This window comes from Ursus americanus, chromosome 17 (genome assembly GCF_024610735.1).
Source record: "Ursus americanus isolate L20-20 chromosome 17, mUrsAme1.1.p, whole genome shotgun sequence".
Taxonomy (NCBI): domain Eukaryota; kingdom Metazoa; phylum Chordata; class Mammalia; order Carnivora; family Ursidae; genus Ursus; species Ursus americanus.
Genome location: NC_142143.1, coordinates 55,472,001 through 55,495,518, shown reverse-complemented (window position 1 = coordinate 55,495,518; position 23,518 = coordinate 55,472,001). Strand labels below are relative to the sequence as shown.

General features: G+C 57.3%; 3 protein-coding genes across 4 annotated transcripts; 1 reads left to right on the top strand and 2 right to left on the bottom strand.

Moving 5' to 3' along the window:
- The first annotated feature begins 2,173 nt into the window (after positions 1 to 2,173).
- On the top strand, positions 2,174 to 7,147 carry SHMT2 (serine hydroxymethyltransferase 2). Its single transcript, XM_045789788.2, has 12 exons — positions 2,174 to 2,306; positions 3,301 to 3,498; positions 4,010 to 4,089; positions 4,265 to 4,465; positions 4,744 to 4,825; positions 4,961 to 5,083; positions 5,185 to 5,324; positions 5,682 to 5,847; positions 6,035 to 6,134; positions 6,219 to 6,374; positions 6,458 to 6,565; positions 6,677 to 7,147. Exons 1-12 carry the CDS (start codon positions 2,274 to 2,276, stop codon positions 6,802 to 6,804), a joined length of 1,515 nt encoding a protein of 504 aa, XP_045645744.1. The 5' UTR covers positions 2,174 to 2,273; the 3' UTR covers positions 6,805 to 7,147.
- A 167-nt stretch (positions 7,148 to 7,314) lies between these two features.
- On the bottom strand, positions 7,315 to 9,791 carry COXFA4L2 (cytochrome c oxidase hypoxia associated subunit FA4L2). Its single transcript, XM_045789789.2, has 4 exons — positions 9,482 to 9,791; positions 9,016 to 9,104; positions 8,138 to 8,198; positions 7,315 to 8,036 (listed from the first exon to the last, which is right to left on the bottom strand). Exons 1-4 carry the CDS (start codon positions 9,536 to 9,538, stop codon positions 7,980 to 7,982), a joined length of 264 nt encoding a protein of 87 aa, XP_045645745.1. The 5' UTR covers positions 9,539 to 9,791; the 3' UTR covers positions 7,315 to 7,979.
- Positions 9,792 to 16,065: 6,274 nt separating this feature from the next.
- Positions 16,066 to 23,189, bottom strand: STAC3 (SH3 and cysteine rich domain 3). Of its 2 annotated transcripts, XM_045789786.2 has the most exons (12): positions 22,978 to 23,188; positions 22,175 to 22,241; positions 21,635 to 21,902; positions 20,885 to 20,982; positions 20,601 to 20,673; positions 19,592 to 19,689; positions 17,968 to 18,034; positions 17,735 to 17,784; positions 17,350 to 17,435; positions 17,127 to 17,178; positions 16,910 to 17,047; positions 16,066 to 16,503 (listed from the first exon to the last, which is right to left on the bottom strand). In XM_045789786.2, exons 2-12 carry the CDS (start codon positions 22,238 to 22,240, stop codon positions 16,405 to 16,407), a joined length of 1,095 nt encoding a protein of 364 aa, XP_045645742.1. In that variant the 5' UTR covers position 22,241; positions 22,978 to 23,188; the 3' UTR covers positions 16,066 to 16,404. The 2 variants fall into 2 exon arrangements, with proteins under 2 accessions (XP_045645742.1, XP_045645743.1); XM_045789787.2 differs by lacking the exon at positions 22,175 to 22,241 and having other exon boundaries at positions 22,978 to 23,189.
- Positions 23,190 to 23,518: the final 329 nt, after the last annotated feature.

Here is a 23,518-nt window from a genome sequence, read left to right as displayed (position 1 = left end):
GCTAAGCTCCGAGGGCTGGCGGGAGGCGGCAGGTGGGGGGGAGGGGGAACGGTGTTTGCGGCATCTGGAGTCATCGATCTTCCTTTTCCTTCCTAATTTCGTGGGCGCTGAGTTTGCAGACGGCTGAGAGAGGGAGGGAGGCCAGAGACGAGGGGGTGGGGGAAGGGACAAGCGCGAGTTTGGAGAGCCGGGCCGCGTCGCCGCCGCTCGCCGCCGGCAAACAAGGCCCCCTTCAGCCAGCTGCCCACCCTCCCCACCCCCGCCTCCAGCTCCCTCCTGCCGCCGCCGCTGCTAATTTTATCCGCCCCCAACTCTGGCCCGGGCGTTAATTGGCTGCGGCTTCATTAGCAGTTCTCAAGCTCAGCCGCCCCCCTCCCCTGGGGACCCCTGACTGGGGCGAAGGAGGGGGTAGGGACAAGCTGAGGCACAGAAGGACACCTCGACACCTCCTCTTCTGCTACTTCTGCTTGAGTCCTGGGCCAAGATACCGACTGGGAGAGTGCAGAACTCTCCAGAGAATTGCCCACTGGTTCCCGCAGGAAACTGAGGCAGAGGTGAGTCTGACCTAGACATCCCTGGGAGTGAAAAGTCCTTGAGGGGAAAATAAATCATGGATGGATGGATGGATGGATGGGTGGATGGGTGGGTGGCTGAATAACAAGATCAAGCTGAAAGGAAGAGGGAGGTGAGAGGTGGTCCTTGGTCAGAGACTGGAGGAAGGAGAACCCTAACAGAGGGCCTATTGCTGGAAAGACCTGAGAACACATGAGGCTTGAGTGGGAGGGAAGGAGGTTAGAGCTAAGCCAGGACTTCTGAGGCCTGGTATGAGAGCCAAGTGGTAATGTTTGGAATTAGCAAGTTAGCCCACCTGGGCCTCAGTTTCCTCACTCGTCAGGTAATAACAAAATAGCATGTCCTGGAGATTAAATGAGACTTTGCATGTGAACATGTTTTGTGATGGATTGTCCTTTTCCTCTTCCTTTGACTCACAGACTGCCTCCTCTACAGCCATCCCCTCCCCCTCCCCCACCCCTCCCCCTTGGGACATTCGGACCTCTGGGACCTGAGCTGCCCCTGCCCATAACCGCACTTGTTGCATTTTGTTACCTGTTCAACTCTTGATGTCCCAGAAGTCAGTGATCTATTCTTATGTCTCCAACGCTAGGCCATCTCTGGCACAGAGTAGGAACTCAACATGTCTGTTGAATGAGTGAATGAATGAATGAATGAATGTGTAATTTTGCTAAGTAAGGCAACGGTTCTCAAAATCACTGCTTATTAGAATCACTGAGGAGAGGTTTCACTGTCGCCATGAGTGGGCAAATGTCTACTCATTAAGATCCATTGACCTAGAACCTCTGAAGAGAAGCCTCACACTCGTATATTACATTTCCCAGCCAATTCTGATACTGAGATTTGGGGACCTATTTCTAGAGGGGTTAGTGAGTCCCTCTCCCAAAGGATGAGTCCAGACGAAGTCAGGTTAAAAGGAAGATCCTGTCCGGTTCCAAGGATCTAGAGCCCCAGGGATATAAAGAGAGCTCACGGACTGCTGAAGCAGCAAGAGGTGAACAGGTGGCAAAATTAAACAAGTGCAACAGGAAGGGGGCAGCTCATGCAGCTCCGGAACGTCGCAGAAGAAGGAGATAACTTTGGAGGAAGCAGGTCAGGGGATGAGGGGAGGGTGATCCATCCCAGAGCATGTTTACGTAGAAAGTCTCACGTAATCCTCACTACATGTTATTTTTGAATTACGAGTGAGGAAACTGAGGGCCCGAGAGGCGAATTGGCTAGTCTTACCCAGAGGTGGAACTTGAACTCAGGTCTCACCCTTCTAAGCCAGGGGGCTTTCCAATGCACCAGGGCTCTCTAGCTCCAAGAGGAGCCTTTATATTTTCAAAGAGCCTAATAATGCTAGGTATTTAGTAGGCACCCAATAAGAGGCTGTTGTTTGGACAACAGGGAGAAAAAAAAAAAAACAAAACACTAAGCTTCAGGACAATGAGGAGGTGGTGCAGCACTGGATCTCTTTTCTTTCAAGCAAGAGGCTTTGACCAGGGTCTACAGATGGGGAACTGAAGCGGAAGGGGGCGGGAAACTACAATTCCCAAGAGACCATAAAAGGGCCACCGCACGCATGCGTAGGTCCCTCCCCTTAATCCGGTGGTTTCTCGGGCCGTTCTCGCGCACGCGCTCTCGTATCAGTCTTCTTCCTACCCTTCCCTTCCACCGGCCAGGGTTGGTGGCTGGACCTCCGGCGACCTCGGGTTGCGATGCTGCCCTTCTCTTTGCTCTGGGCGACTCGGGTAAGAATGGGGCTCCGGAGACTGGGTGACCAATAGAAAGCGAGCTCCCCTCCTACCTCAGTGCCCATTCACAAACTCTGGGGTTCTCCCGGCTTTTCCACGCACGTGGTTTTGGTCTTTGGGGAGCGGACTTGCAACTAGGGAATCCTTGAGAACCCCTTACCCCCAGTGCCCGTGGAGCACTTGGGGTCCCTCCCCATTCCGGCAACCAGACGCCCCAGGGCCAGCGACCACACATTTCACGTGGCATTAGGGGGAGAACTGCACCAGATGCCCCGTGGACCCTGTGAACGAGCGGGTTTCCTGGACTGGACCGGTGAGCCGAGTCTTTCCTGCCAGCTCCGAGCCTGCAGATGATGCAACCCGGCCCCACTGCTTACATCAGGCGTCCCTGGGCTCTGTGGGCTGGACGGACATAGGAAGAGTGGGGGGCCCGGAGGGCAGGATGTGGGTTTTGGCCTCCCTGCCAACAGGCTCCCCCCACCACCACCATCTGCCTTTCTCCAGAGACTGTTAAAGGTCTCTGCCACCTCCATTGCTGTGGAAACTACCTCTACAGCATATTGCCTGAATCCTTGCCAGCTCAGCTTCCAACCCCCCCCCCCTGCCATGTTGGCCCTGCAGGAAGACCCTTTTGTTCCTGTGGGTTGGGGAGGTTCTGGAACCTCAGTGGACTGCCCCTGAGCTCCAGAGACATAGGCTTCTAGAGGACAAACTTTGCCCTGTGGCTTTGCAGAGTGGTTCATGGGTCGAGGTAGAGGGAATTCTGAGGTGAGGTAAATGGACCAAATCAGAACCACCCCCTGGACATTGATCTCAACCTTGGCTCTGGAGCTGGCATTTGAAGGCGGAGGTGGGGGTGGTGAGAATTGGAAAAGGCTGGCTGGACCACTGGCTGCTAGGTTTGGAGCCAGAAAGCCTGATAAGCATGGCTGAGGGTTGTTGGGAGACTATTTGGATGCTTTTTATTTGACTCTGGTTTTTCCTCTCCTAGCCTCTGCAGAGATGTGGTCAGCTGGTCAGGATGGCCATCCGGTGCCAGCACAGTGAGGTGGCCCAGACCCAGACTGGAGAAGCAACCAGGGGCTGGACAGGCCAGGAGAGTCTGTCAGACAGTGACCCTGAGATGTGGGAGCTGCTGCAGAGGGAGAAGGACAGGCAGTGTCGTGGCCTGGAGCTCATTGCCTCAGAGGTGGGGCTTGGGGAGAGCGGCCAGGCATGGGCCACAGTGGGTGCGGGAAGTAACAGGTCATCGTACTTCTGTTCCTCCAGATTTCCCTTTCAGACTCAGGGCCTTCCTGCTGGGCCTTATCTCCTTCTCTTCTTATTGTCCTCTGAAGAAAAGGCAGGGCCAGTCTGGATTATGGGATGGGGACTTTAGAGAGCTTCCAAAGCTGTCCAGGGCCCCTGTAATCTAGTCTGGTCCCTTCCCCCTCCCAAGAGGAAAGAGGAGCCTGGAAGCACAGGTTTGAGTGGACAGCTGGCCTTGCTGGGGACACCTATCATGGCAGCTGTTTCTCAGGATGCTTCCTCTGGCCTTTCTTCAGGCCTGACAAGGAACGCTGAATGAACGAACAGCTTTCTGTAGAGCCCAGCTCCTCCCCGCAGCCTGGGGCTCTGGCAGGAAGCGGCTATGGGGGGCTCCAGGGAAAGGGGCTCAATACCTTCTGACATTAACCTCCCTCACTCCCCCCTCACCCCAGAACTTCTGCAGCCGAGCTGCGCTGGAGGCCCTGGGGTCCTGTCTGAACAACAAGTACTCGGAGGGTTATCCTGGCAAGAGGTGAGGGCTGGGTACCAGAGAGCTGGAAGGCAGCCTCAGGGATGGTGCTCCCTGGGGGACACCCGCCTGTACCCTCCCAGTGTGTAGAGAGGCGTGGCCTTCCCAGCCCTTTGCCGCTGGTTGCAGGGGATACTGGAGCCCTTCTTGCGCCCTGAGCGCCCCCATCTCGTGGCAGGTACTACGGAGGCACAGAGGTAGTAGATGAAGTTGAGCTGCTGTGTCAGCGCAGGGCCTTGGAGGCCTTCGACCTGGATCCCGCGCAGTGGGGAGTCAATGTGCAGCCGTACTCGGGCTCGCCGGCTAATCTGGCCGCCTACACGGCCCTCCTGCAGCCCCATGACCGAATCATGGGGCTGGACTTGCCCGATGGGGGCCAGTGAGTATGGATGGGGTGGGTGTGGGTTTGGAGGGCAGGACGGGCATGGGAGAAGAGTCGTTACTGAACACCTCCGTGTGCCCTGCCCTGCAAGGCAGCGGATGGGGACGAGAAGACCCCAGTCACCAGTGCTCACCACGGAGCGTGCCAGGCAGGGAGGGTCCTGCATTCTAGGAGCGGCGTTCCAGGGACCGCGGCCTTTGGCGCCAGGCAGGCAGGGTGTGGTGAAGTCTGAGACTCGTTTCTGAAGCTCTCTCATCTCTCTCACCTGTTCCCAGTCTGACTCACGGCTACATGTCTGATGTCAAGCGGGTCTCAGCCACGTCCATCTTCTTTGAGTCCATGCCCTATAAGCTCAATGTGAGTGCTGGGGCCCTGGTGGCCCTCTCCTGGGGATGGTGCGGGCTGGAGTCCTGGGCAGCCTCCTGGGTCAAAGAGGAGAGTGAGCTGCCCTGCTGCCGTCTCAGGGCCTCAGCTTTTCGTTTGTCCACCCAGCCTAAAACCGGCCTCATCGACTACGACCAGCTGGCGCTGACTGCGCGGCTCTTCCGCCCGCGGCTCATTATTGCTGGTACCAGTGCCTACGCGCGCCTCATTGACTACGCCCGCATGAGAGAGGTGTGTGGAGGCTGGCGTGCCGGCCACTTCCCAGGGGGTGGTGGGGATACTTTGGAAGGGGGGCCCTCCCCGGGCTAAGGCCTGTCTCTGTACCTGCCCAGGTGTGTGATGAAGTCAGGGCACACCTACTGGCAGACATGGCCCACATCAGTGGCCTGGTGGCTGCCAAGGTGATCCCCTCACCTTTCAAGCATGCGGATGTTGTCACCACCACCACTCACAAGACCCTTCGAGGGGCCAGGTCAGGCTCCCCTGAGGTCAGGCCTTGTCTTTCTCTGCCTTCACGCCCTATTCCAGGGGCATTGTTGGGCAGCAACTGAGGGGGGTTTGTTCCCACCTGAAACCCTGAAGACTTCTGCCCCGTCTGTGATGACTCTCCTTTTGTCTTGCCCGTGGCGGCAGATCCCTGCTGGGGGGTTTGGGGGTGGGACCGAAGGGCTGCGCTCCTTGACCACTGGAGTCCTGCACGCCAGCCCAACTGAGGTAGACTCCTAGACTCCGAGAGCACAGGGGGCCTAGGCCAGCCAGCTTCCCCTGCTTTCCCAACCCCTCGTCCTTGCTTCTCAACTTAGATTCTGATCACCCACTTCCCACGTAGGTCTGGACTCATCTTCTACCGGAAGGGGACTCGGGCTGTGGACCCCAAGACTGGCCGGGAGATCCCGTACACATTTGAGGACCGAATCAACTTTGCCGTGTTCCCATCCCTGCAGGGGGGGCCCCACAACCATGCCATTGCTGCCGTGGCTGTGGCCCTAAAGCAGGTTGGGGAGCCGACTCTTGTGGGGGGCACTGGCCTGGGGCCCGAGACCCTGCTCCTTGATGAGTGAATCGGAGCTGACAGAAGGGAAGTGTCTGGGTGGGGTCAAGGCTGGAGTCGCAACTGTGCTAGAGGGGGAAGGGCTGAAGGGGTGGCGCTTGGGGTCACAGGTGCTACTGTCTCATTTCCAGGCCTGCACCCCCATGTTCCGGGAGTACGCCCTGCAGGTTCTGAAGAATGCTCGGGCCATGGCTGATGCCCTGCTAGAGCGAGGCTACTCACTCGTGTCTGGTGAGCCGGGGGGTGGGTGAGAGTCTGTAGCCTCAGACAAAGGCCTAGCACTCACTCCTGCCTGCTGACTGTCCCTCCCCTCAGGTGGCACCGACAACCACCTAGTGCTCGTGGATCTGCGGCCCAAGGGCCTGGATGGAGCTCGGGCTGAGCGGGTGCTGGAACTGGTGTCCATCACAGCCAACAAGAACACCTGTCCTGGAGACCGAAGTGCCATCACACCTGGGGGCCTGCGGCTCGGTGAGACCTGGGGGGTCTGGGGAAGGAAGGATGGCTGCCAGGGGGGCTCGGACTGTGCTAATCCTCTTCTGCCTCCCTCCCAGGGGCCCCAGCCCTGACCTCTCGACAGTTCCGCGAGGATGACTTCCGGAGAGTTGTGGACTTCATAGATGAAGGTGTCAGCATCGGCTTGGCGGTGAAGAGCAAGACTGGTGAGCGGGCCAGACCCCGGCTGAGCCAGCCACTCGCCACCCGGCCCTCCCCCAGCTGATGGGACTGCCTTTGATAGAGTTCTGACTGCTTTTTTCCTCATCCCCCTCTAGCCAAACTCCAGGATTTCAAATCCTTCCTGCTCAAGGACCCAGAAACAAGTCATCGGCTGGCTGACCTCAGGCAACGGGTGGAGCAGTTTGCCAGGGCCTTCCCCATGCCTGGTTTTGATGAGCGCTGAGGGCCCTTAGGAAATGAGGCCCACCGACAGAAGTTCCTCTTCTGTCTGCCGGGACCAACGGAGGGCAGTGACTGTCTTTCAGTTTTTTGCTGGAGGAGGGAAGGGCTCTTACTTAGGAAAAGACCAGCTATATCCTGGACTTTGTAGCTGAGAAGATTTCTTTTTGTAACTAGACTTAGGAGGAGGAGGGGGCCTGGGGCTTTCTGCCCTGAACCCTCCCATTATCTTAGTGTTACAGACTCCTCGCTCTTACTTGAAGGGAGGGGAGTTGCCCTTGTGAGCCAGAGGAAGGGGTGGGTAGGCACCCACCTTTCTGTTTTTATCTAATAAAATGCTAACCTGCCTTGAGCTCTCCTTTTACTGTGGGAGGGGTCCCCTGGGCCAGGTGGTGACTTGTCTCCCTCCACGTGTGCCTCCCTTCCCTCCCACCCCCCCCAAGCCCCCCCCCCAGCCTCCTTTCTCTGTCTCTGATCAGAGCCGACACCAGACGTGATTAGCAGGCGCAGCAAATTCAATTTGTTAAATGAAATTGTATTTTGCCCACGGCTGCTTCTGTTTGATCCCAGGGGACTGAGGGGAGCCAGGGAGGGGCAGAATGGCAGGGGGAGGCCCAGGTGCAAGGCTGCCAAAGGGGATGCCTGTTGGCTCGGGAAGCCATGGGCTTGGGCACAGGAAGGAGCTCGCTGCGCTTCCCCGGGCGAAGTTGCCTCACCCAGGGCAGGCTGGGCGGCAGGCGACGAGCCCCGTTGAGCCAGAGCAGCACCGCCCCTGCGCTGGCGCCGGGAGCCTGGGCTAACGTGGGGCCCGCCACGTCACTTGGCACTGAGAGGCCTCCGCTTGCTCTTGGCTCACGTTGGCCACGCTCAACACGTAGCCTGAGCCGCACCCTGCAAGGCCCTGGTAGAGGGGCTGGTTTGAGCCTTTTGGGTCAACACACTGCCTGCCCTCCTGACTCCTCCCCCCGCGTGGGACTCAAGCTGAGGGTCAGAGGCGCTTCCGCTGCGGGAGCAAGGGAAGGGGGTGGGGAGCCGTCTCCCCTCCTGTGGGAACCAAGCCTGTGTAAGCAGCAGCTGGACGGAGTGGCTAGAGTGGCGCCCTGGGGGCAGGGGCAGAGAGTGGAAGAAATGAGTCGGCTGGCTGACGGTGGTTTACTTCTCGCTGGCACCCCAGCCAGCTCAGAAGTCCGGCCGGTCCTTCTTCAGCTTCTTATAGTCAGTGGAAACTGCAAGAAACTATGGGAGGGAAAGGGGCGCTCAGTGCCCCAGACCTTCCTTCGTGGCCTGGGGGTGGGGAGGCTAGTCCTGGGACCAAGATGAACGGATGGAGGAAGTACCTTGTATTGGTCATTGGGGCTCAGGCGGTTCCACGGCTCTGGGTTGTTCTTTCTGTCCCAGCTACAGAGAGGGAGGGGGGGAAGGTGAGGGTTTCCTGGAAGCTAGGACCCTGGAGCCTAAAGTGACACACAGGGTCTCTGCCACCCCCCCCCAGAACCCCCTTCCTATCCTGGGGGGAGCTGTTTCCCAGAGACTGACAGGGGTGGGGGCAAGTTAGCAGGTGCTGACAAGTGAAACAGGAAGGCTGTCACCACTGTCAGTATGGGGCCAGGTGATAGACTGACAACCCAGCCCAGGGCCTCCCGCCCGCTCCTCGCCACCCTAAGTTCACCCCCCAGAGCAGAGCGGCGGGAATGAGGCAGAGATCCTGAGGGGCTGGGGTTTCAGTGATGTGCCTGCAATTCGGATAACGCCAGAGGTGCTCCCCGCGCGGCCGGAGAGCCCCCACTCCCCACGCCCGCCGCCCTCGGTGGGGCTGCGAGTCTCCGCGCCACGCTAGACCCAAAGGCGCCCCTAGCAGCTCACCCGGCCACACCCCCAGCACTCAGGCGGGGAGGTGGAGGTACCCGAAGGCCGCCGGCGGGCCGAGCACGTCGCCATGGCAACCGAGCCGGGAGCGGTGCGGGTGCCGCAGCCCAAAGCGGGTCGAGTCTGGGGCCCCGAGGAGTGAGTGGTCGGTCGGACCGGTGGGAGGGAAGGCCAGGGCCACCCGGGTCAGGAGGGGGCTCCAGCCTGGAGTTGCCGTGCAGACGCAGGTGCGATGCCTGGGGACCCCTGCTAAGTCCACCCATCCGCACCGTTCCTGAGAAGCCCCTGCGTTCCTATCCTAGCCTCGCCTCACCCAGGCCCCTGCTTGCGTCCCAGACCCGGCCTTTACCAGACGTCGGGGCTGCGCAGGGCGAGTCTCAGCAAGTACAGCGCGGCGCTGCCCATCCCCAGGCCAATGAAGCCGATCATCGGGATGAGCTGTGGAGAAGACGGAGGGCACTTTGAGGGGTCAGCCCCTCCCCGCGGTCCCGAGCGCGCTTTACAATCTTCTCGCCAGCATCCGCCCCCGCCCCCACCCCAACCCGGGTCTGGCACTCCCTCCCGTCTGGGAGAGAGGACCTGGAACCTCCCACACTACATTTCCAGCCTTCGTCTCCCTCATCCCACAGAGAGCGGGTCCCAGGTGGATTCAAGGGACACGGGGCATACTGCAGGGATAGACTGAGGGCACGCTGGGGAAAGATTAGGAGCCTTGGGAGAACTGGGCAAGAGGCAGGGTACTGGGAGATTTGGGGGCCGCCAGGGAAGCGAGAGAATTAGGAGTTAGGCACAGTGGCTCTGGGGACCGAACTCACCGCGGGATGTCTCTTGATCTGCCTGTAGAAGCGGGCCCCGGGATTCGTTCCTGCCATAGCGACTCTCCCCCGTCTGATGCTCCCCAGCGGCTCTGCTCCCTGGCTCCTCCTGGGGTCCCGCCCCTGACTGGGGAGGGGTCAGCCCAGCCCGGCCCAGCCGGGCGCTTCAGGAGGCTCACCCCACCCCCCTTCATCTCTTCCTCCTGCAGTTCCCAGCTCAGAGCTGGAGAAGTGTCGGGAAGCAGAGGGTTTTCTGCTCCTGCACTCCTCCCGATGGTCGCACCCTGGTCCAGGGGACACCATCATACCTGGGGCTTTGAACTGGTCTGAGAGAGAGGCAACACAGGCTTTGACCAAAAGACTGATTGAGGGAGGGACCCAGAGGTGGGAGGAGGAACTCACCACCAAATGGGTAGTCAGAGAGACTTGCAAGCAAAGTGCAGGGGTGGAGTGTCCACGGGTGGGACCAGGAGGGGCCAGGGACCAATGAGGGCATCTGAAGCACTTCCCAGACAGCCCTAGAGCTAACAGATCCCCAGGGAGCTGGCAGATTCCCAAAGGCCCCAGTTCTGTTTCCCTACACGGTGTAGTGGGAAGAGGAGGGGGACAGACAGACCCGCAGCACTAAAGCAGCCCCAGCTTCTCTAGTCCTGGGTAGTTCTCCAAGTTGTGTTGTGGTTGGCTTGGACTAGTGTTTAGGGGTCAGGGGAGCCGGGTGTATTTTAAACCTGGCTCAGGAGAGAATAAGTCAGTTGTCCAAGTTTGGGGTTTTGATAGACTTGCTTGCTCTGCCTACCTCCCATTGGGATGAAGTCGGAGCCACCCAAGGAGGGTCTCTATTTCTTGCTGTGATAGAGAGGAAGGGAACGGGTAAGGGAAGTAGTCAAGGAAAGACAGAAAAGACGGTGAAGGAGGAAAGAGAACAAGACACAGACAGACGTGTGGAGCAATTGCCTCCCTTTCTGCAACTTAGAAGTCAGCTGTGCTGCTGGGGTGGGACAGCTCGCTGCCACCGTCTTTGCGGAATCGGGGTCCTAGGGACCCAGGAGCCTAGTCCTAACCACCTCTCCCCACTGCCATGCTAACTTCCACCTTCCCATCCTCCTCCCTCCCACCCCGCAGACGAATCTGCAGGGCTCCCCCACTTCTCTGGTCCAGAGCCCCGTGGTGGCATGGACAGGGTTGAGTTGTGCACCCACCACGGGGCCTCCTGGGGGGGGTGGTATACAGGAAAGGAAGCTACTCTTCCTGGGGCCCCCCTCCCTCTCCCGGCGCTGATACCTCCCCCCCCCCCCCGCCCCCTGCTCTGACAAGCGCGGCTGTAATTAGGCTGCAGGGTCCCAGGCTCTCCGCCTCCCTCCGGCGGATAATGAGATAAAGTGTCAGAGACACGGCGAGAACAAAGAGACAGAGACTCGCTGCATTGTGTGTGGGGGGGCGGAGGAGGGGGACTGACGGGATGTCAGAACCTGGAACAGCGCAGAGCCCGGCCCTCCCTGAGCACCCGCACCTCCGGGACCGGGCCGGGGAAAGGAATGTCCTGTCACTTGTGCCCCCCAGCCCGCCAGTCTCCGGGACTAAAAATCAATCCCGGAGCTCGAGCTCCAGGGGCTGCACATCTGGGCTGCACATCTGGCTCTGCATGGCACAGCTGGGGCGCCAGGACGCACACAGGGACGTCTGGCCCCCGTGCCGCGCACCTTTTCTTCTCGGGTCCTCGCCCGGGCTCTTGTACCATTTCTTGTGACTTTTGGTGACCAGGGTCTGGCGCGTTCCGAACTCACCGCCCCGCTCCTTTCCTAAAGCCACGGCTGTTCCTCCTGCCTTCGGCCTGCGGCCCCACTTTCCAAGCGCCTTATTACGTTATTGCTTCTGCTCTGGCCTCTCCAGGGCTCCTTGACCCTGCACCCATTTCTGGTGCCAGTCCCTGACTCCTTGTCTGAGATCCTACTTCTAAGCCCCCACCCATCTCTGGATCATGATCTCTGGGGCCGAGCTGCGACACAGAACTCCGTGAGTTCCAGATCCCATCTCTCCCCACCTTCCCGCACTTTCCCATCAGAAAGACTCAGGCCACGCTGACCGAGACGCGTGAGGGACGGCAGAAGTCATTAGCTGCGGATTAGGCGTGGCCTGGGGCGTGCGGGGGTCCCGTGGGGACCAGATTCTGAACCCTAAATCGCACCGGGACGGTAATCCGCGGGCTGGCCGCGCGGCTCGTCAAAAGCAGCTGGGCTGGGCGGAGCGAGCTGGCTGCTGGGGTTGTGGGCGCGGGCGCCCCCTGAAGGTTGAGCTGCTCCCAAGCTCTTAGGGGAGATGCCTCGGGCGCCCCCTGTCGGGTCGTACAGGCTCTGCGCCCCACAGTTACTGGCAGGTTAAGTCAGTGCCTGGAGCGTCGGTCCAGGCCCCGCCTGCCGCTCCTGCCACTCCCGCCGCTAAGGCACTGGATCCCGCAGCTTCCCCTCTTCTGGTTTGAGGTGGGGTCGGGGGCCAGAGCGGAGAAGGGACGAGGGATCTCCCACGTCGCCAGCTGTCAGGCTGGTCCCTCTCGCGGGGCTGGTGGGCTCCAGATGCCCGGGGCTCGGTCTCTGCCCTAAGACTGTCCACTGCCCTCTGCCCCTGCCTGCCCCAGTCTCTGGCTGCCCTTCTTTCTGCTTCCTTCTTCTTCCGGCCCTATCTGTCTGTCTACCTGTCTCTCTGTGTCTGTCTCTGTGTATGTCTGTGTCTCTCTGTTCCTTATCATTCTGGCTGTGTCTGTGTCTGTCTGTCTCTCCCTCTGCAGCTCTCTCTACCAGGCTTTGTCCCTCTGCATCTGTTTCTGTGTCTCTCTGTGTTTGTCTCTCCTTCCCTCTACATCTCTCTACCCTCTGTGTCTCTCTTCGCAAAAATGCCTGTCTGTCTCTGTCTTTATCTCTTTCTCCCCCCTCCCATCCCTCAGTTCTATTCCTATTCTCCAGCTTGCTGCCCCTGGGGGGCTGCAGCAGCCCAACGAGACAGCCTGGGGACACCCCAGGGCACTGCCTGGGGTCCACTTCCCGGTCACCTCCACATGCCCGTCACCTCGGCACGGACTCGGTCTTCCCTCTGCAGCTGTGGGGCGTGGAGGGGGCGCCCGGGAGGGAAGACACAGTGCCCGGCATCTGCTCGGGAGCCCCGCAGCCCCTGACCCCCTCTGCAGCTATTAAGGGCGCCGGGTCCCGAGGCTCCGAGAGATGATCATGATTGCATCAGCCAGACAGCCGAGGAGCTGGGAGCCGCGCGGCGAGCGAACGAGCGAGACAAAGACGCCCGCGCCATCTGTTTATGCAAAGCGCTCTCCGCCGGGGACCCCGGCGTCCCGGAGCCTGGCCCGGCTCGGGCACGGGGTCATGAGCCCGCTCCTGCCCGGCGCCCCCGCCGCGCCGCGGCTCCCCCCTCCCCAGCACCCACAGGGGCTTCGGGATGAGCGGAACGGAGGGGGGCGGGGGGTGTTGATGTGATTGGAGCGGACGCGGCTGTTTCTTCAATAATGGATGGAGATGATGCGGACGGCGGAGCCAAGCCCGCCCGGAGAGGAGAGAGGAATAGAAATAGGGAGAGGAAGGGGCGGGTGCGGGAGACTCACCCAGGCGCTCGCGCGCGCGCGCGCGCGCACACACACACACACACACACACACACGAGCACAGGAGCGCGCGTGCGTCACACTGTCATTCGAATACGCGCTGTCGCGCGGCTCACACGCAGGCACACGCCCCCGCACTGTCACGGAGGTACACACACCTGCAGGCAGAGACGCCAGAGCAACACACACTCACCGGCGGCTCTTCCTGATTCTAACACATACACAGTCGTGCAGGCAGAGACACGCGGAAATGCCCACACTCGGGGCACACCCAGGCGTGCGGATAGCACAGACACATAGACACGCCAAAGCGCGTATGCACACCTAGACACTCAGGGGCTAAGCCAGACAAAAATTATAGAGGGGGGAGCAGAATGGGGACCAGTACATACTTAAGGGCACAGACACACACCAGGGGCACACATACCAACTTTCACTAACACCTCATGCTCTGATATACACACCTCCCACACTTGGGACACAGGCACACACACACACTATACACCAGAGGCACAGACACCCATAATCTCCAGGGACAGAGAGGGACCCCCACCAACCCCCACACATTCAGAGGTTCGCACCCACACACATCCAGGAGCTGCTGTCTGTGCCCTCTGGTGGTAGAGTGTGGCGGAGAGGTTGCTGGGGTCCTAGAAGCAGGCCTGTTAGCCTAGCCACATAATGAGGTCTTAGTGACAGGAGCTGCCTGCGGCTGTGGACCCTGCTCCCCTGCTTGACTGCCTGCTAGCTTCCTTCCTTGGCTCCCGGAGTGTGTGGTGCAGACCTTGGGCCACTCTGACAACAGCCGAGCCAGCTGGTCCCAACCCCAGCACTTGGGGAGGGGTGGGGAGCCACAGAGGGACGTTGGTGGCTGCACAAGGACTGCCAGGATTCCCCACACAGCCATGAGGCAGATGTGAAAGAGACGGTCACTCTGTGTTCCCCCTCATTCCCCGGTGCTGCCCAATCTTCACACCTGTAAGGGGTACTTTCTTTGCTAAGAGCGGAGGGGGCACCGCAGAGGGGTAGCATGTGGGTTGTGTCCTGGACCCGGGTAACCTGGCCCCTCCTCCAGTCTGTTTTCAATTCAGTCAGTTCCTTGGCCCAGACTTATGACCTTTGCTGCATGTGGCAACATCATCCATCACCTGGGTGGCCGTTTGTGGGAGTGAGGGGCGTTTGGGGGCTCACACAGGGTCGCTGTCGCTCCTGCTCTCCGCTGGCAGAACTAGGCTCAACCGGAGGGCAAGTACTGGGGGGAGGGCGTTGATCATGGGGCTCAATCTCGATACTGGGCGTGTGTCCCCACCCCTGGCACCCCAAGCACCAGTCCTTGGAGATCAGCACAGCCGGCCTCCCCGCTCCTCCCGCCCTCCCTCTCTCGGGCCCTTTGCTTAATTTCCTATTAACTGCTGATAAATCCAATTAAACCGCCGCTCTAATTAGGGACAGCTGCCGGCTCCGCGAGGCGGGGGAGGGGGGTGCCCCCCGAGTGTAGGGGGGGAGAACAGCAGCTCTCGCTGCTTCTCGGCACCCCCACACCAGCATCGCCGCCCAATGAGCCAGTAAATTGGTTTTGCTTCTGCATTGTGGGGGGGCCCTCTCGAGGATCTCAGGGGCTCTGGTTTTGAGTCCCTCAGATCTCTTGATGAAGAGATGTGACCCGAGTCCTAGCATCCCCGCACGGGGCCTCCGACCACCCCCCCACCCCGCCCACCACGCCTTTCTTGGTAGGCGTATCCCGAGGAGGGATGGGGGCAAAAGGCTGGATTTGTGTGTGGTGGTGGAGGGGGGCTGCCGGTGATCCTCTCCTATTCCAGCCGAAGCGTGATTACAGGGGGGCTGAGTCTTCCTTTATGTCCCCGCCGCCGCCCCCAGGCGTCCGGGACAGTCAAGGGCAAAGGGAACGGGAAACCGAACCCTGTTCGGCATTGAGTGTGCTTCCCTACCCCCTCCACACCTTAGCCTTCTGGAAGGAAGGGGGGCGCGTCCGTCCCGGGCCCTTTTCTTCCCCAGCCCAGCTGAGCCTCTGCCCTCCCCCCGCCAGCAGCAGATGGTGCCCGGGCTCCCGCTGCCAACCTTGCTAGGCGGTGCCAACCTCAGGCCTGGCAGACAACGGGCAGAAGAGAATCTCCTGACTGGCGGGGCTGACCCTCCCCCATCCGCCATCAAGCTCCAGACCCTCGGCTTGCCCTACTCCAGGGACCACCCCAGGCTGCCTCTCACTGGTCCGCTCCCAGGTCCCCAAACTCCTCGTATCCTTCAGCTCCCTTCCCCACACCTTCCCGCTCCCCGCCACCTGCCACCCTGACCGGGGCCGGCGCATTTGCATATTTGCATATGCAAACAATAACATTTGCATACGGCGCGCCGCAGGGGGGCTCTCCGCGTGAGCCGGTTTGCTGTCTGCCCGGCGCCCTCTCACTCGGTACCTGTCGCAAAGGGCTGGGGCGGGGGCCGCGCGGGAGGGGTTAGGCCCCCCGGCCTCGCTTGCTTCGTTCCCAGAGGACTTGAGGAAGTGTTGCCATGGAGACGGCACGCACCCCACCCCCCTCCCAGGCCCAGGGTCTCCGGCACGGTGTCTCAGGTTCTCTCCTTCCGCCCCCCCTTCCCCCGCCCCGTCCCTCGCTCTCCAACCGAGATCTTGCATCGCCCCCTGGCGGCCTAGCTCGGCACTGAGCCAGGTTTCGAAATGTAAGGGGGGCTGCCCGCGGCTAAATCGCCCAGACCTAGGGGGACCTACCCTGGTGCCAGGTCCTTCTAGCCTCCGGGGCGCGGGGGCGGTAACTCCAGTCAGGCTCCTCTTTCTTCACTGACAACAGAGGCCTCGCCTGGCGGACGCACCTGTCTCCCCACCTCCCACCAGCCTCAGCCCAGGTGGATGTCGGGTTGCCCGATGGTAGTGAGGTGACACAGCTGGGGAGGATTCGCCGCCGCTTCATGGGCCCTCTACTCGGCCCGCAGTTAAAGAACAAACTTTTCTACCTTTTTTCAAAACTTTAATACATTCGCAGCGTTCGACAGTTCGCCTCCCACACCCCCGGGGCGCCTCCTAGTGGAGACGCGCTCTTGTTTTTCCAGCTCTCAAGGGCTGGGTCTGAGGAGTTGCAGGTGAGGCTGCTCTGCCCACCAGGCATCCAAGGCCCGAGGCCAGGGCAGGAGGGCGGGAACCAGTCCCTTCCCGGAAGCCCCGTCATGCGCCGCGGGCCTTCCCACCCCTCCCCCACCCGGCATAGCTGCTTTCGCCCCTTTCCTCCCCAACCTCCACTGGGCCTGCCCAGAATGGGGCATGGGTATCTCCCGTCAGCAGGCGCTGCACGCCTAAATCTCCTCCAGGAAGTCGGTGGGGAACAGCCCCACCTTGCGGCCGGTGTAGACCTTGACGTAGCCGCCGGCTTCATCTCCTTTCTGGACCACGATCTGAGTGGAGGATTAAAGGTTTAGGGAGGAGAGGGATCAAGGGAAAAGGTAGAAGAGGAGAGCAGGGGGGGGCTCGGATTTATGGAGGCCTAACCTAGCCCCATTAATGGGTTAAGATCTGCAAGGAGTATGGTTTGCTGAGGGACCTTGCGGTTGGGATTGGATTGGGGCACCAGAGCTACCTGGTCCTCTTTCTCTAATTTTATTTTTAAAAGACTTTATTTATTTGAGAGAGAGAGAGAGAGCATGAACAGGAGGGGCAGAGGGAGAGGGAGAAGGAATCTCAGGTGACTCCACCCTAAGCAGAGAGTCCACGCAGGGCTCAGTCTTCCCACCCTGAGATCACGGCCTGAGCAGAAACCTAGAGGCGGTTGCTAAACCCACTGCGCCACCCACGCGCCCTGACCTGGTCCTTCTTGAGAGTGATCTGCCCTATTTCTCGGTTTCCCACGAAGGATCTGGTCACGCGGTGCACACGCTCTCCAGACCGGACCCGAATGATGAAGTTTGGAGGGAAAAATCCAACCTTCTCCCCTATTTTCCCCTAGAGGAGATGGTAGGGAAATTCAGCTTCTCAGTCTCAGAGTCCAATGTCCCACCCTAGCCTCAGTCATTTCTCTTACCCGCCACCACTCCTCATTGGAGTCATCAATGACTGTGATCTTCTCTCCAGGCCTGGGAGAGGAAGGGAGGGGCCTCTGAGATTTAGGGGGCTTACTTACCTATCTGGCCCAGGTCCAGCCCCAACAGGCTCCAAGCCCTGAGTACCCCTTTTTCCTTTCCCATAGGAGCTAGGCTCTCCCCTCTCCACTCCTGGTACAGCCCCATCCCAGTAAGGCCTCTCACGGGAAATCCAGATCATCCTTCTCCAGGGCTTTGAACCGATAGAGAGCCACAAAGTAATGAGACTGCTGGAAGCCAGGCTGCTTGTGCTGGGGATGAAAGGAGGTGATGAGTCTCTGGGCTCCTCTGTCCCACATTGAGGGGCAGGAGTCCAAGGCAGGGGCATTCTCCAGACACACTGCATTACAACTCTCTTCCAGGTCCCTGAACTAAGAGGATTCTGTTGCACGCGTGCATGCACGCGCCCGTGCGTGTGAGGTGGTGGAGAAGGCAGGTTAAGGCTGATGGGAACCCATGGAGTAAGGGTGAGCTTCTGCTGAGGCATGAGTTGTGTCAGACCTGGGTTGGGGAGAGGACTGGGGTCCCTGCAGGGAGAAAGGAGTCTCACTTTGTCATCAGGTGTCTTCTTTTCAGCCTTCTTATTCCCGTCAGGGTTTCCTGGGATGGGAAACACCGACAAGTTGTCTCTAGCTTCTGGAGGGTAGCCCTCATTCTTTTACTCTTCGGTTGCAGATCCTCTTTGATCTCCAAACCTGGCATGCCCTTTGGCCCTCCATCCCCTACCACGGCCGAGCCCCTGACCCTACTCTATCTCTAGGGATGGAGGCGGGTGACACTCACCATCCTGGGGTTTGCCTTCCTCTGATCTGGCAGACTCTGGCTCTTCTTCCATCATGGCTGCTAGAGGCTGGAGGGGGTACCAGAGTTAGGAAGATGCTCTTTTGGGAACCCCATGCTTACTCTGGCTCTCCAGCCAGGCCAGCCAACTACAGAATAATAGGATCTCAGGGTTGGAAGAAGCCTTGGAGGAAATACATAGTTCAACCATCAGCCTAATGCCTGAGCTTCCTGTAAAACATCCTGGCAGGTGGACCATCCACATTGTCCTTGAATGTAGCTAATGACAAGGAGCTCACTACCTTACAAAGTAAGCCCATGCCATTTGAGCATAATTCCCTAAATTAAACCTAGTCGGTCTCCCTGTAACTTTTAGTAATTGGTCCTGATTTGGCCTCTGGAGCAATACAGAACAAACATAGTCCCCTTAAAGATCTGAGGATAGCTGGTAAGTCCCTCCCGTCTTTTCTTCCCTAATTAGTCCCTTCAAATCACCCCCTCCCCCATGATGCCGATTCCAGGATTTTTACTATGTCTGTTCTTAAAAATACCCTAGTGTGTAAGAGAAAAATGGGTAGCACAGTTTTTATAATTCCTTTAAGAGAATAGAACCTGAGTGTGCTTGCCTTTCCGGAAGCAGTCAAATCACATTGCTAGGGCCTTGTAAATCACAGTTCATTCTACAGAAATCTCTACTTTGCACTCAACCTCCATATCAACTACTCTGAGGCCAATCCCTAGTTCTATTTTTGTGTGGTTGATTTTTTTGATTCAAGAACAGACATGTACATTTTTCCTTACAAAATTTCAAATTATTAGGTTTGGGCTTTTCTTCTAGTCTGTAAGATATTTCAATATACTGTTCAGTGTATAAGTTTTCCCTCCTAGGTTTCCCACAAACTTAAGGGATAATACCATTTGTATTTTCATTTGCATCAGTGAGAAAAATCTCTATAGGTGAGGACCGAGGACCAAATCATGTTATAAGGTATCAGAAATCTCCCTCTAGCTAGACACTCCCTAAAGGACCTGGATCCTTTGGGCACAGTTTTAGGACTCCAATTTTAGGACTCCATCTAACTGTTATCATATCAGTCCATCCTAGCTGTCCAGAAAGATATAATGATATGCTAACAAATTCTTTGCCAAACTGAATGCAAGTCTATGGCATTACCAATCTAGTAAGCTTATTACAAAAGGAAATGAAGTTACTTTTGGCCACTAGTCTGGTGCCTCAGTTTCCTCATCTATAGGATAAATGAGTCAGACCAGATGATATTCATGGAACGTTCATGGCTCTAGAATTCTGATTACTTGGCATGATAGGTTTGCTTCCCCAAATCCAAAAGTATGGCTCTTGCCTCTGTTGTCCAGCAATGCTGGCGGCCTGGGACCTAGCCTTCAGTGGAGCTTAATCTGACAATTCCAGAAGGGAGTTTCTGAAGAAAATACACGCTATGACAGGAGTTCTCAACCTGAGGCCCTCTAATACTGCACACAAAAATGTGTCTGTGCGATTTTAGGGGAAGAGAATCCCCAGCTTTTGTCAGCTTTCCAGAGAGGAGACAGGACCTGCTGCTCCATGGAATCTCTCGGAGGGACCTCAGGAGGAAAATATGGTGCTCACATTTTTCTTATCTGCCTGGCCCTTCTTCCGTTCCTTGTTTGCCATGATCACTCCAGTGCGCAGGGTTTCAAACACAGGATCATTGTGATTGGCAGCAGCTGGTGGGAATGGGAAAAAGAAAGAAGCCATTACTGGGGGAGCAGAGAAAGACCTGGAGGAAAGACAGACCTTCTAAGTGAGGGAGAGGTGGGATTGAGTAGATGTGTGTGTGTGTGTGTGTGTGTGTGTGTGTGTGTGTGTGTAGAATTAGCGTAGGGTCAGCTGGGCATATCTAGGTCATCAATCTATAAAGAGCTCTAAAAACATCACTGGAAATGTAATGTGATGGAGAAAAATACTTACCATCACTCCTTCCAGGCAGTGCATTATATGATGTTGGAAAGACAACTTTGCTACTAAGCTGCTTGGGAGCTGGGGAATGCTCACAATCACTATTCTCCTTCTAAGGAGAGTGGTCCTTTAACTGTTGGTTTTGTTCCACTGAGTGGCATGCGCAAGCTGGGGTGCTGCCACCAGTGGGTTCTTCTTTTTTCCACCCACGCTCCTCATAAAGTTCAGCCTCTCCTCCAAATGAATGTTGACTCAATTGTCAATGAATTTGTTTGTAAGGGTTGCCAAATTATGCATCTGCCCAGGATGCCCACAGCTCTCGGTCTAGCCCTGAGACTGGTATTACTCTGTAACAAGGATGAGGACAGTCAAGAATCCTTGTTCTTGCTTAGAAATAGTTTTACATATGAAGAGCCCAGGTTTTGAAGCTAGGCAGATGAAGGTTTCTCTCTTGGCTCTGTCTCCTGCTAGCTGTGCAGAGCCCTTGCTAAATCTTACCTCCCTCAGCTATAAAACAGGAATATTGACTCTGTATTCAAGTTGGCTAAAATATTAGGTTGAGAGAGAACCATAGGAAACAGAATCTTTCTGTTCCAGAATTTGGCTTCCCAATCTAGAGGTGGTGCTGGAACGATCTCCAGGCCTGCCCTTTCCCTCGGGTCCCACACGGAGCACTTACAGAGATCTTTGACACAAGCGTACTGCTGGTTGCTGTAGAGTGGGGAGCTATAGGCCCGATGGAAACCAGGGGGCTGTCGGATGGGATGGGAGAAAACATTAGAGACAGCAAGGTATGGCCCAGAACCCCATCTCTCCCGTGAGTGCAACCCCTTCTTAGAGTAAGAGATGGGCTGAGAAAGAAAAAGCAGGGAAATGGATGTGATGACTTGGGAGGGACTGGAAGGGGGGAGCTGGCAACACGTCCCCTCCCTTCTGCTTTCTCGCTCCCCAGAGCCTACTCACGATCTTGCCGAAGCATCTCTGCATCTCCACGTAGGGCTGACAGTGTTCGTGGATGTTGGTTTTGCAGTTCTTACAGCGAAGCCCAAATTTGTTGTTGACTTGGGAGAGGGAAGAACATTTGGGTGAGGTTCTTGCTCTCCCCTTCCCTCTGTACCAGTGCTGCTACGCTAGCTCTCAGGTCCCTTTTCTGCCTCGGACCCAACACTCTCAGTTTCTAATAGTGTTGTTTTTGTTTTTTAAAGATTATTTATTTATTTATTTATTTGAGAGAGAAGAGAGAGAGATGGAGGGCGCGCAAGTGGGGAAGGGGCAGAGGGAGAGGGACAAGCAGACTCCCTGCTGAGCATGGAGCCGCACGTGGGGCTCGAACTCAACACCCTGAGATCAGGACCTCAGCCAAAATCAAAAGTCAGATATTCAACCGAGTGAGACCCCGAGGTGCCCCTCTAATAGCGTATTCTTTCCAAGATTTTATTTATTTATTTGAGAGACAGAGATCACAGAGGGAGAGGGAGAGTGAGAAGCAGACTCCCTGCAGAGCACGGAGCCCAATGTGGGGCTCGATCCCAGGACGCTGGGATCATGACCTGAGCCGAAGGCAGACGCTGAGCCTCTCAGGAGCCCCTCTAATGGTGGTTTCTTAAAGTCAGCTCTTGCCACAGCCCGCCTGCTGTACAAATGCTCCTCTTCTGAGCCAGACCCCCTCCTGCATTCAACATCACGCTCTCTCCACTTCCCTTCGTGACTCACGCACAATCATCCGGGCACAGACGTCACAGAACTTGGGCTTCTTGAAGAAATGATCTTTGAATTTGTGAGGCTTGTCATTGACAAGCTTAGGAGGTTCTGGGGGTGACTCTTCTTCCTCCTCCTCTTCCTCTTCCTCTTCCTCATAGATGTAGTAGATGGGCCCACCCCCAGCTCCCACTGCCTCCCCATTGGCCTGGGGCTCTGGGGGAAGCTCCATCTCCTTTGTCCCCGGAGACTCCCTCCTGAATAACTGCTTCAGCCGCTGTAGCTGAGGGAGGAAGGGGATGGGGGAGGGGAGGAAACCCAAAGTTAAAAGACCTGTCATGCTGTCTGGAGCAGGTAAGGCTGAAGCTAACTGAACATTTTTCTAGCGTGGGCAAGGGGCACACCCCAGGATTAGGAGGTATTGGGGGCTGCAGGTGCTGGCTAGCATTCTGACGATAGATGAGTCACATACAAATGAGATCAATTCAAGCATTCTTCAAGGGCTGCGGTGGTTTCCCAGCTCCCCACACCCGGTGGTCACAGGCCCAGACTCACCCCACTTTGCCGAGTCTCTGCTGGCAAGGAGGGCTTAGGGGACTCCAGCACCTCCTTTTCTGTCATCCTGCAAGAGGTTGGACCCCACTATGAAATCTAATCCCTGACTGCCATTCTTCCTGTCCTAATTCCTGTCCCTCGCTGTACGGTAGCCCCTGAATGGGAGACTTCGGGAGAAATTTGGTTAAACAGAAATCCTTTCACAGGCTTATCGACAGAAAGATTCCATGGAGGTCCAGAGAAAAGCGCAACAGACTAACGAACTCCCCAACTGGTTCCTCGAACTGATCCCCATCCTTCCCCGCCCTGAGGGGCAACCCGAGTTTCCAGCCCCAACACAGCGCTTGAAGCTGCATGGTTTAGGGAGTTTCCTCGTTTGTTACTCCCGGGAAGCTGTGGGCAAGGGCAATGTGACACACACCTGCCCAGATCCCCTTCTTCAAGAGGTTTAATGTGTGTCCAGAAGCATGCTTGGAGGGATGGGCTGGGGACATTTGTTCACCCTTACCCCTTTCTTGAGTCCCGGGGGCCCAGGGCCTAGTTCCCAGCCTGCTTCAGTCTCCAGCTATTTTAAGTTTTCAGAGTAATATGAGCCCTTTCTTCCCTTACTACTCCATTCCCTTGACCCCACCCCCACCCCACCCTCCAATCCTAGCTCTTGTCCTGGATTGGAGTCATAATTTCACTCCTAAAACCCTAACTACTCACAGGCAAGAGAGAAACGAAGACACTGAATAGGCCACAGATTGGGGAAGCGCGGGGAGCAGTTCTGGCAACGGACAGAGGATGAAGAGGCAACTTACGTTTGGGATTCCCTAAGTCAGTCCACAGTCTGTGGAGGGAAGAGGGAGCCCCTGGGCTCTTGCTGGTGGTGCTGGGGGAGGACTGGTCCTCTTCCTTGGGGGCTAAGCCCCCCCAGTACCCTCTGTACTCACACCGGCTACCCAGACGTTATTTGTAGACCTCCCAGTCTCTCGCCTTGGTGTCAGAGCTGAAATGACAGGGCTGGAGGAAAGTGGACAGCTGAGCGACACAGCTGACACAGAGAAATTGGACACGGGGAGGTCTGGGCTGGGCTGGACCCTAACTCCTCCCATCCCCCAGAGCTGCTATGCCCTGGTTTTTTATCTATGGTGTGTACTGGTCACTTCTGGCTAAATTCAAGAAGGGACAGTGTCTGTTCATGCTGCATACTCACTGAGGTGATTTTGGATGACTGAAGGTAAAGATGAAATTGTAAACAGCTTTCCCCAAGGTCCAAACACTTCCCCAATTCTACCTTCCCTGGACCTACTTTCGGAACTAGCTTTTGATTTTTCAGCCGCTGTCTTCCTGTGGCCTCAA